The 13,010-nt window shown below is 31.7% G+C and overlaps 1 protein-coding gene across 1 annotated transcript in view; it reads left to right on the forward strand.

Annotated features, from left to right (window-relative positions):
- LOC136970063 (FH1/FH2 domain-containing protein 3-like) overlaps window positions 1-13,010 on the forward strand; it is a 59,715-nt gene that overhangs the window by 20,406 nt on the left and 26,299 nt on the right. The window contains 5 exon segments of the mRNA XM_067264433.1: window positions 970-1,028; window positions 2,577-2,644; window positions 2,932-3,037; window positions 4,145-4,239; window positions 5,365-5,476. Of these exon segments, the coding sequence (XP_067120534.1) occupies window positions 970-1,028; window positions 2,577-2,644; window positions 2,932-3,037; window positions 4,145-4,239; window positions 5,365-5,476 (440 nt within the window).

Here is a 13,010-nt window from a genome sequence, read left to right on the forward strand (position 1 = left end):
CGATTTAGCGCTAAACCGAAGTGCCTCGAACGATACGAATCGGAAACGAAGTTCGAGTTTAGGTGTTTGAATTTCACGTGGTTTGACGATAAACAATGCCATCGTAGATAACTAATATTTATGGGAAAGGTCTGTTACCCACGAGTATCCAATGGTGCTATATCGAGGCTCGGCCGTATTCTTACGCCACGCCGGTCAACTGAAGCGATCGACTGTAGGATATAGCTGTTGTATTCTGGAAAGGATAATAAATTAGTGTTCAATTTTCCCACCCCCTAATGAAAAATAAGCTTAGAAGGGTGTCGAATTTAGATTAAGTCCGAGAAGAGGCCCTTTAATTTAGGTTAGGTCGAACGGAGAGTTACGTACGGTACAATACATACATAGGCGGGGGCCCCATTCGTCTCCGTTCGCGAGGCCCATTCTGTTAACATTCGATATAGAAGAATTAGGTGGGAAAGAGAGTTATTTGGCGATACAATGGGCGGCCATGCGTACTTCCCCACTATGCATCAGGCCGGAACACTCGTAATCTCGAGTAACACCCGCTATCTGGAAAACACCACTTCACCGTTTACTCTTCGCATATTTGCCTTTTTAAATTTAGAAGGCCAAGGATTCGCCTCTCTACACCGCGAATAATCGGAACGCTAACGTGACGTAACGCAACAATCGGCGTAACCTACCGACTGTTACGCAGCTCCGGGTGCATTCACCAACAAGAAATACCCTCGGTATCCTGGAAAGAAAGCGAATTTCGCAAGCCGAACGCACGGAAAATCGAACAGATAATATGGGTAATTGTTAATAGGCTACGCCATCCTGTTTCATTCATTTGCACATTCCGTTTCGGTTCGCCGAACCCTAAAGGGACTTAAAAGTCTTCCTTTCCCCCTTTTTTTAGTTCCTACTTTCTCTGTTTGCGTTTACTACATTTGTATTTTTTATGTTTTTTTTTATTCCCTACAGCCGAAAGAACGCCATTATCCTACGTACTCAGCTGTCCGTTCGTGTCCACGCCATCATAGGTAAGGATTTGTTTTATCGATAAATTGGGCAATTAGCCAATGAAAAACTAATTAAGGCCCATCGCCGAACGGTTAAGACACAATTTAAAAAAGCTCTCAAGGACGCGAAGTGTCAGTGCATTTCCTCTCACCCCTCCGCTAGGAATTCGCCTAGACTCCACTGACGTCATTCTGTCAACACGCTTGGAATCCTTTTTTCCTCACGAGGAGATTCGTGACATCGATAGCCCGTATCCAATAATAATACTAACCTCTTCCTCCCTCGGGATGGAATTAGAAGTATCTGTCTCCCGTTTAGGGATGGACGCGCTTCCATCCCTAAACGGGGGGAGGCGAATCTATCGAGGCGAGTTGCGGTTTTTAAAAACAAAATTGATTATCCTGTTATTCCCCGCTGGTGTGTTCGACTGTCCCTATCTCGAAACTGCTTTTATTGGCTGACTGCTTCGTCTGGTTTTCTTTACCTCAGGGCAAAGGTGTGATGGAAAACTCGTTTGACCTGGAAAAATAGTTGATGAAGTCTTGTGTAGGCGTTCATCTCTATGCCCGTGTGTGTCTCTTTCTGTTTCGCAATTATTATTATTCCTATCGGTTTACTTGTTAATCATTCGTTTCTTCCCACCAGTTGAGTCATAATTTGTCACTTGCACACACACACACACACACACACACACACACACACACACACACGTATACACAAGCACGCACTGGAATACTGTTCGGTTGCCAGAAAATATTTACTGTTTATAAAACTAAGTTTCACAATTTTTGGAAAGAAGTGTTGTTTTTGGACACATTCCTAAAGCCCCCACTCTACAAGTTGCCAATACCGGAATGTAACTCCGATTTTAATAACATTGAAATTATGTTGGGGTGGAAAGTTTAACCTTTTTTTTTCCTTTTGGCAAAGTCGAGGAAAGCTATAAATACGAGTAAAGTATGAAAAGGCAGGTGTAAAATTCGAAATTTTGCCCTGTTTATTTCCGATTACGCGCACGTACAACCCTCGAATACATTGCCGTAAAGTACACTTATTATAAGTGTAAATTCTTCCTTAATAAGAGAAATTCATGGGTTAGGATCACGCCCCGATATCGAATAAGTGTGTGTTCCTCTTAACCGGCGATGGGAGCACACCCTGATATTAAATACTTATCGTAACCTGATATAAAAGAGACAAGTGGAAACGCCGATCTAGATTCTTCCATAACGGTTTAATCTACATAAATGGTATCGGCCGATTAAACTGGGTGACTTCTAATTCCTTTTCTGTAAATTCTGTGCTAATTCGATTCGGTGGGAAGTGGCGACTCGGTTAGTGGGCCGAGAAATTTACTTAAAGAAATCGAATTCTGTCCAGATTTCTTTGGAGGATTTCCAAATTTGTATCCCAAAATTGCTGCAGTTGCATAAACGACGCACCAATAGTAAAGGTAACCTAAATTTTATTAAAAAAAACGATTTGAGTTTATTACATCAAATTAAGCTTTTTGTGTCACATAAAAGTATAGCTCAAATATTCATCCCATTCTACTTTTTTTCTTCCAGAAAAACTTGTAAACTCTACGGGAAGAGAGTTGAGAAGAGCATTATTTTCCCTAAAGCAGATCTTTCAGGTAAGAACAAGATTTTAATAAGTGGGCTAATTAGGATTTATGAGCAATAATTCAATGTAAGTAAGGAAAAAAAATGAGTCAACTCAGGAACTGGTTCTGATGTAGGTGTTGTTGATTCACATCAAAATATGAAGAATTATCATTATTAATTTGAAGAATTGAACCATAACAATTAAAACATAATTAAATATACATTTATCTTTCTAAGAAGTTTCTATTTGTAAGGATTAGTAGCATAATGGATTTGACTGTTTAATTCATTTGTCAAATGTTTTAAATATTTGCAGGATGATAAAGATTTGGTTCACGAATTTGTACAAAATGACGGACTGGCCTGTCTCATCAAAGTGGGCTCCGAAGCCGATCAGAACTATCAGAATTACATTTTACGAGGTAAGATCCAAATTAATCCAAATTATGATTTAAATTATTTTGCGTTACGTTAATGTTTTACCATATCTTTAGTAATATCCTTATTCGTGGCTATGTCCAGGAAGGATATGTGTACATCCTGTCTCTCGAGTCCATTTCTGTTCGTCACAAGCCCTTGATCGTAAAGGGAACGGGGAGAACGTGCGTCTCCTTTGTCCCTTCGATCAAGTCTGTGTGATGAGAGATAAGGATCAAAATTTGTTGGGTTTCCTACAATTCTTATGAACAGACCTATGGACCAAGTGCCAAGTGTCTGTGTGATGACAGACAAGAATCAAAATTTGTTAGGGTGCCCATAATTCTTACAAACAACCCTGTACATATGACATAAAAATTTATTATTAGAATATAATTGGTAAAATTGTTTAGCACAATTTTCAATTGCAAATTATAGCATAAAATATACCAGTTTAGAAAACTAATACAACATACCAAACATTTTATTACTGTTTTTACAGCTTTTTAATATTGTTTAATAGGAAATTTCATATTGTTTAACAAAATTTAAAAAAAAAAAGAAAATATACATAATTGATATCGGTTATAATTTGCATTCGTTACAAAAAAGTACGGCATTTGAATATAATTAGTGCATGGCCATTTTGCGCGTTCTATTTTTACGTTGGTTAATGTTATAATGTTTATAATCTCAAGGCCGTTCGTAAAATTGTAAATACCTTTTTTTTTACGTGTAAAAAAATATTTATTGTTATAACACATATTTTATTCTTATTCCAATAGGGAAAATATTTATCTGTTTTAGTATTGTTAACAGAAAAGAATGAATGAATAAATATTTGTAGTATTAAGATTTTGGTCAAGGAATTTTAGCTTTTTTGCATCAAAGATGAGCATCTCGTCGTGTACGAAATGAGGGTACAAGCAGAAAAAAATCTAAATAAACTCGCACGTTTCGTACTGCGTAATAAATGACGAGGTTAAATCAGTTGCTCATCTTGATAGACCTTGATAATACATTTTATATCTGTAACCTAATTACATTATCTGTAGGAAGTGTTTGTCATTAATAATTATTAGTATTTTTTTTTTTTTTTCTTTTTTATAAAGCCTTGGGACAGGTAATGCTCTACGTTGATGGAATGAATGGCGTAATCGAATGCAACGAAACGATCCAATGGCTTTACTCCTTGATATCGTCTAAGGTAAGGATATCAATTATTTTTAAATGATACAGATCTTCGAATTAATTAGTTCAAATTTTGTCATTAAGTTAACTGATTTTAAAAGATATTAATTTGCATGAAGATAAATATTTAATAGCATCTTCATTATAATTAATTGATATTTTCCTTTATGTATCACTAACAAATGTAATTACATTAAAAATATGATTTAATTTTATTTCTTTATTAATAATCAAACTGTTTTATATTGCTGTGATTCATCTAATATGGAGATTGATGTGGACATTATAGGTGGTAAGATCTGCATGCTTTCTTTCACTAATATTAAATGCATGCGTAATTAACTACAGCAATCAAATTCTGATATTATTAACATGATTTTTGACTAATTTTTTGGAGGTAACAAAGAGAAATCTGTACTCTCATACAGAAATTTTTCATTTATTTATTCTTTTTATCTTCTAAATTATCAATATATACAGGATGATTGAAGTTAAAAAATATCTATTTAGAGAAGCAGTGGGTGAAATGCCATCATACTTAACATGTACACTTTCCAGGTTATGGAAAAGATATTTTGCGATAAAAAGTATAGTGAAAATACCTACAACAAAGAGAAATATGGTACTTTGTGGAAAAAGGTGTAAAATTTGCATAATGTGTAAGCTGTAAGGTATCTAACGTGGTAGATAACAAAGACAGCTCTCTGTTTCTTACCAGTATCTAACTGCTTTTATGTACAACTTCATGAATGCAATAAAATCCATTTATTAAACTTTATATGTTGTTGAATAGGATGCATTTCCCAAACGTACATCCGTGCAGTTCACTCTGCTGTAATCATTTCCCCTATCGGCAAGTATTTAAACTGTATTTTTTATTGTCAAGGTTTCTTCCTCACAATGTCGAAAGTGTACATACCAAGTACGACGACATACGTCCACTGGTTCTCTCCCCAGAGTTTTCTGAATAGGACACTTTAATTTGAATCACCCTGTCAGTACTTATAGTTAATGTATTATTTTATATTAATTCCTATCCACTCCATTGTATTATATATATATTTAATATAATAATTTATTAAATATTGAAATGTATCTTTAAGTGAGTTACTAATTTTGGAAATATTAAATATTTTTTTAGTATCGTTTAGTGGTTAAAACCGCACTAAAATTACTATTAGTATTTGTGGAATATACAGAGTCTAACAGCATTTTATTAATGAATGCTGTCAATGTCATTGATGCAGAACGAGGTAAGGACATATCTTCTATATAATTAACTTTTTTTTAAATATTTTAAATTATTCTAATACTTTAATTGGATTATCATATATATTTTTAATTAGTTTGCGGTTTTTTATATTTAAAAAATATACTGGAAATAATTCTATAATAAATTGTTTTATAAATTATGGCACTCGAACTAAGATTTGATATATAAGAACATTCAAATGACATACTTGAAAAAACAATTACAAAAGTTGTTTTGCCTTTTACTGTTGAGTGATAAATATATTTATGCTCTTTCATTAACAAGATTTCAATTAAAAAAATAAGAGTTTACAAAGATTATTTAATTATAATTTAAATATAATCCAATATAAGATTTAAAAAATAATAATATTTTAATTAAGACAAGTAGTTTATAAGACAAAAATGATGTGTGAATGTCTAAAGTGGAGGAAATATTATTACAGTCAAACCTCTGACCAAGAGCTACTAACAAAAACATAAAAAATGTTCATTGTTTGGAGGTTATTTTGTATGCATTTTTGTTAAAAAAAAGATTCCCGAAAAAAATGGCTGCTATTTAGCGGTGGCCATTATTGGAGGTTCGACTGTGTTTAGTAATTGTTGATGATAATGAAGTCTCATTGCATTCTCTTATTACTTTGATAATTTAATTAAGTATGTTAAATATTTTAATATGTTTATCATTAGATTAAATTGTCTAACATGTCTATACAAAAGTAAGAACTGTCAGATTTTAATTAATTAATTAATTTAAATCCAACAGCTCAGTTAAATGTGAAATCCACATTCCATATAATCTTATTGAAATTAAGATATTTGTGAAATGTCCAATTCAGAATTTAAATTCTAATGAAAATTAGTGTTTTAATTATATTTTGATAATTTTTATGTATTCCAACACAAAACATATTTAAAAGTACAATAATAAATGTCATTTCTAAGCTTTTAATATCCTTTCATATAATACTAATAATGTTAATGTTTTAATTGTGTAAAGTTCATAAAAATTTATATAAATTAATTGCATAACATGATGCAATACTTTTTTGCTTTGTTTTGTTTGATAATACAAGCTTTTGTTTATGAAACATTGTGGACACTTCTCCACTTTCTTAGAGGTTAAGATTGTCAGAGAGATAAATTGATTGACACAAAACATCATAAATTATAATTAATTTTATTCTATCTTTTACATACATTAAATATTCTTCTGCCGTCCGGTTGGAAACATAATTTTGGAACTAGGCCGAGACTAGTGGGTGGCTCGAAACACATTTGCACATTGCGCATTGTACTGTGTCAATTAGATGTCTGTGCTAAGGACAATGTATGATCCAATGGGGGAAACTAGGGCCGACGGGTCGTGTACGGAGGTGCAAACCGGCCCTAAGCAGAAATTTCCCCAAATTGTATATTTAGAATTTGAGAAAAAATTGTATATTTTACATTAAATTATAATAATAATTTATTGTAATTTGATTCAAATTTAAAACATATTTTAACCTTTGCGTATGTGTATTTAATATATGTTAATCTTCACGATTGCTTAATACTAGAATACCATTAATAACAATTTCATGTTTTGGTGCGACGGTTTCTACTATTTTTGTATATTTTTTTCCTTTTTTTTCTTCTTAAAATTAATGAAATTTTTAAAAAGTTTAACTCTTTCTTTATGTTTTGCTTGCAATCAAAGCGTAAAACGAAACAAAATATCAAAATTTTTTGCAATAAATGCATTAATTATAACAGAAAAAGAGGAAGAAAAGATTAAAAAAGGACAAAATTATCGCATCTAAAAATAAAATACGTATATTAAAACTTGAAAGATGAATATGGAAATTTCATTTTTATCACATGTTTTAGGACAATTGCCATATTTCATAAACTAACTCTTCATTCTATTTTAAAAGTGAGCTTGTCACTTAGAGATAAATTAGGAGAATTATTCAAAAAAATTTTTCAAATTTATTTGGCAGTCGAAACATACTATTAGTCACATAGACAGATGTGAGCACTATGTAGGCTGTTAAAAAAATTCTTGGTGGTGATGTTCAACTTAAAATAGTGTGTGTAAGACAGTTTGACTGAATTTACGTTCTTAAATGTTCGGCTTGTTTGGTATGCCTGCCGATATACGTGTCGTCGAAAGATACGTTTATACATAAGCAAATAAATTTAATATATAAATCCTAGAAATTTATTATTACTGTATTATTATTATAAAATATTTTTCAGTAAATTTGAACAATATTGGAAAGTATTTAATTAATTTTTTACCTGTAAAATTTAATAGTAAATCTTAAAATTTCATTCCAATCAAAACATTGTTTAGCTGATATAGCATATTCTCTATTAATAAGACAATAAAATAATAAGATTTATTGTGTAAATAAATATATGTAACTAGATGTTTGTACCTGGCATTGCTCGGCTTTACAGGGGGTGGGCGATTGGCGTATCTTACATTTATTCACTCGAGTATTTATGATGATGAAACTGCAAAACACAAAAAGTAGCTCGAGCTTAAGTTAAGAAGAGGGTGGACTTTAGGAATGGTTCAGGGTGGACACCCCCACAGTATTTTTTCTAGCATGTCACAGTTTTTTTGCCAAATCTTGTGCAGATACATTGAATAGTACAGAACCCTTTATCTAGCACATATATTTATATTTTGACTTTATATATGTAGAGATTTAAAAAACTTCAATTAAATTATATCAATTTGAATTTCTTATTTCCAAATCTATATGTTTGTTATATAATATACTCAAATATACATGGCATTTCCATAGATAAAGTGACCAGACGTCCCATATTCTGACCTCCTTGTCCCGTTGTCCCAGCAATTTTTGTCCTGGAATACGGAACGTTTTGGCATCCCGTATTCCAGGATATCCTAGAAATGTGTCCCATATATCAAAGAATACTAGAGAATTCTCTGTTTAGAATCCTAGTTTATTTTTATAAGCATGTATATTAGTAAACAATTGTTACCATTCATTAGATGTTTACAGTCATAGATATAAAAATAATGTCTTTGGCATCCCAATCCCTCTGGTTGGCAACATGCACCTTGCTACATAACGAGGCAGGTTGACAAATAAAAATGATGATAATTAATAAATAAAAAATTTTATGATTATTGGAATTTTTTGCTTATCGTTAAATTGTGGCATACCTATTTTTATGTACAGCACACAAGCAGTCCTGTAAGAAGGTTGGGTATAGACATGAGATGGGGAGAGGACTCCATACATTCCATACTAGGAATACCAATATCAAGTTTGTTTAGCATAAAATTCAAGGACAACTTCAACTCTACATGCGCTCATGCAGAAATTTTACTTTCATTGGAATTAACGCAAAAGTAATGCTTCGCAAACTAGACCCAAGTACTTTTGGGGAGCAGTGTAACTAAGGGGAGGGCAAAGATGGGCATGTGCCCAAGGCACCGATTTCGGGATGCCAAAATGAACCCACAGAATTAAAAGCCTGTAGAATTTTTTTGTAATTATGTCGAATTGCTGGCTCCGGGTATGAGATTTGCCTCAGGCTCTGCTTTTGGACTACATAAAGTTCTAAAGATCTCTAATTTGAATAAATTTATTTGAGTCTGAAGCAATTATTATGTCATTCTACAACTGGCCAACAACAAATCGATACACTTTTTCAAAAAATTTTGATAAATAAAGTGCGCACTTTATATTCAGTTCCATTTCTTATTAACTTCAGTGTGTCGAGTCATTATTTCCTGTTTAAAATGATTAATAATAAAATATTTTAATCAGATTTGTTTTGAAAAAATATATATACAAACACGATAAAACAGAATTAATAAAATGATTCATTTTGTTTTTCAGTTCAAGAAAATAAAATATATTTAATGTAGAGTTAAAATTGTGTGAGTGAGTGTTATAATTATAGGAAGTGTCAGGGAGATAATTTTCTTGCTTGCTTTTAAAAAGTAGCTGATAAAATAATTTTATTAGTTCTTTTTATAGCTGGAAAGCCGATAGGATAGAATAAACGGATTGAAAAGTTTATTTTAAAATGCTCTGCTGAAAGAAAGGTGTCAAAAAAATATAAATAAATTTTTAATTTTTATTCATTTAAATCAAATATTGCTGTTGTAAAGTAAATATACTTCATTTGAACATGTTTTACATATTAATCTTCGATCCCTAACATTAATTAATTTGTATTTAAAAAGATTGTTTATCCTAAGTTTTTTGACTCTTTCTGCTTCGTGGGTGCTGAAAGGGGCCTTTTTCTGGGCTCGTAGTTGGTTTTACCGGTCACGGACTGGGTGTCGAAGGACAAGGTCAAATGTATCCGGAATGGATCGCCCCCGAAAAATTTCCGAGGTTTTTGACCCAAACAGATTTGAACATAAGACGTTTGGAGCAGTAGGCTAACCAAAAATTACGGCCAAGACTACTATCTTGGCCGTAATTTTTGGTTAAACTTCATGTGATTCTGTGAAATTTTGAAAATTTTCAAATATTTTAGATTCTTATACATTGGATCTATTTTAGAAATAACATAAAAGGAATATAAATTATTTGTTAATTGTTAATTAGTGAATAATAATGCAGTCATTAATAGTAACAAACTTTGCTTTCTAGCAACAAATCCTAATTAAATAGGATAAATTAAAAATTGAATTAAATTAAATTAATAATATCACAAATATTTTCTGAAGCAATGCTTAAATATACATATAAGTGGAAAGTAATTAAATTTTCTAATTTTTTATGTATTTAATTAATATTAAATGACACGAATGATTTTATGTATATAACTCTCAAGTTTGTAGGCATTATGAGAATGTTTTGCACGTCAGTCTCGGGTTTGGTTAGATCCACAATATATACGGCCAACGGCAAGAGACAGAACCCAACCCATCTAGATTGCTCTACCTACGAAAATTTCAGAGGTTCTGACCTGGATTCGAACACCGAATGGTGCCTTCATCATTGGGTCATCTTGTCTTATGTCATTATTCTCAAAAGTGTTATTTTGTAATCTCATAATTTAGTTTATTCCTTCATTTCGATGAAAGCAAACCAGACTAAATGATGACTTTTAACATCAAAATGATGTTTTATGGTTAGAAACTTTACATTTTTAATCATTTAAAAGTAAATGTTTCTTGCAATAACCTTTTCTCAATTATTAAAGATAATCGAGGAAATTAAGTTCTGCGTAAGCTTGAATAAAATATAAAATTCATAATAAAATCGAAATCCTTAAACTTTAAAAAATGCTAAATTTAGAGAAGAGACGTAATACAAATTTTGGAACCTTTCCATGCTTCTAAGAATTTTCAAATGCGCACACATAAATAAGCATTTTTAGATTTTTAATAAATGTATTGTTATCTACGTTGCGAGGTAACGAACGAGAAATTTATTTATACAAATAAGAATGAAAACAAAAAGTAATTAACGCAAGCAATTAAGTGTCGACACTATTTACAGATACCTTTTGTTTCCATTCTAAGTTCTGGGAATCGAATCGTTATACTCTGATTCTATCTTGACATTTCCTGTTTAATTTGCATATTTCATAAAATTTTATGTAAATGAGTTACTCAAGTATAAAAGACAATTGTGGAGACAATGAAACGATTCGACAGATCTGTACCGGTCGGCCGTAAATGATTATAATAATTGAAAGTTGTCGCATAAATTGTCGAGAAGTTGGTTATTGTTGCTTTGGAATTTTTATTGTTGATATTAATTAGGTATACTAATTATATTTTATAGATTTTTGTAATTAAGTAACAAGTTTTGACTTTCTGGGGATTCTTAAAACAATTTGCGAACTGTTAAATTTGTAAAATTATTTAATTTTCATATTATTTAATAAGAACAAAATGGGTTTTGGTCTCAAAGTTTGCACTTTCTTCCTAGACGTTTATTTGTTCAGTTGCATATTTAAATGTATTTGAGCATTTTATATTTTATCATTCATTGTTATTACTTTGAAAGCATTCTAATTGTCTCCATAGCAACACAATTCTATAAACATGTGTCTTCGACAATGAATGTGTATCTTGTCGTCGGGGATGCAAATTCATAAAACATTCAAAAATACTTGGACTTTATGTAATTTAGATTTTCATTTTCTTCCATTAAAGCAGTTTTGTTTTCATTGATACTGTATTACTTTGAATATAAGCCACCCTCAAATTTAAGCTGCAGTAGTTTAAAATTGGAAAAAGTAATAAAAAGTAAAAATGTTTTTATATATATGATTTGCATCGATTGCAAGGTATTTTCCTTTTTTAGGCCTTCAGAATAATTTTCCATCTCTTTTACACTGAAATAACTTATCCTTTGTGGCTCTCCAATGATGCACATCCTTTTTGTCAACCTTAAATCTTTTACCGGCCAGTTTCTTTGGCGCACAATATAACTTCTCATTTGAATTCAGCATTATCTCTAAACTGTTTTTCCATTATTGGTGAGTATGGGTAATAAAAAAATTTAAAATTCAATTCTACACAGCTGATATCAAACAGTAACTAGATTAAATCAGAAAAGTGCGAACAGAGAACCATGAAATAAACTGCTATCGACGATCGTAATACTGCGTGCATGCATAGAGTATAAAGCAAAGACCCAATTGTTGGGGAGTTGGAGATCGGCAGAAATAAGAAGTTAAAATATTCACTTTGAGTTTAAGCCACACACTAATTTTACATCTTAAAAATTAAATAAAAAGTGTGGCTTAAATTTGAAGTGATAAGGTATTCAAGAGGTGCCTTTAGTTTTTATATTTAGAACCATTCATTTATAAAGGTAAATCGGTAGCCAGATGGCCAAGGTAGTCAAGGCAAATAAACAAGAAACAGCTTATTAATGTTACATTACAGTACGTGATACATTTAATGTATTGCCTTCGGTTGCAATGCATGATACATTCAGTGAACTGCACAAAATTGCAATAAATATGACGCATTAATAACGACAGACAAATTAATATTATCTATGTTTCAAGTAACCAAAACTTTTTATGTAAAATTATTTTTGGCATCTAATCAGGCTGTCCTCAGCTTATATGCCAGCAAATGTCAGAATAAAGTTAAGTATACAGAACATTTTAAAAAGATACCTATCATTGGTTTTGGAACGAGAACACATATTGTTGATTTTGTTATTGTTCTCATTCCAACATCAATGATATAAGCTGTAAAATGCTCATTATTAACTTTGTTCTCCAATATTTATTTGACACGTAAGCTAAGAATGCCTGATGGAGGCTAAAAAGACGTTTTTTGTATAATTAAACAGCTTTTGTATTCGTCGCGTTTTATATTACGATGCCAAATACACCACCAATGTATTTGGCATTATGATGAAGGTCCAGGAGTAGACTAATGGGCTCAACAGTGACCAGGTGGAAAAAACAACCAAATACCAATGGTCGGTTGGGTTTGCACCAACCAACGGGTTGACCGGATGGAGTTTTCTAGGTTTATTCACATGTCCAACACCAAAATAGGAGCCAGTTTCTCGTAGAAAA

Source organism: Centruroides vittatus, unplaced genomic scaffold (genome assembly GCF_030686945.1).
Source record: "Centruroides vittatus isolate TY-2023 unplaced genomic scaffold, ASM3068694v2 contig_1891, whole genome shotgun sequence".
NCBI lineage: Eukaryota > Metazoa > Arthropoda > Arachnida > Scorpiones > Buthidae > Centruroides > Centruroides vittatus.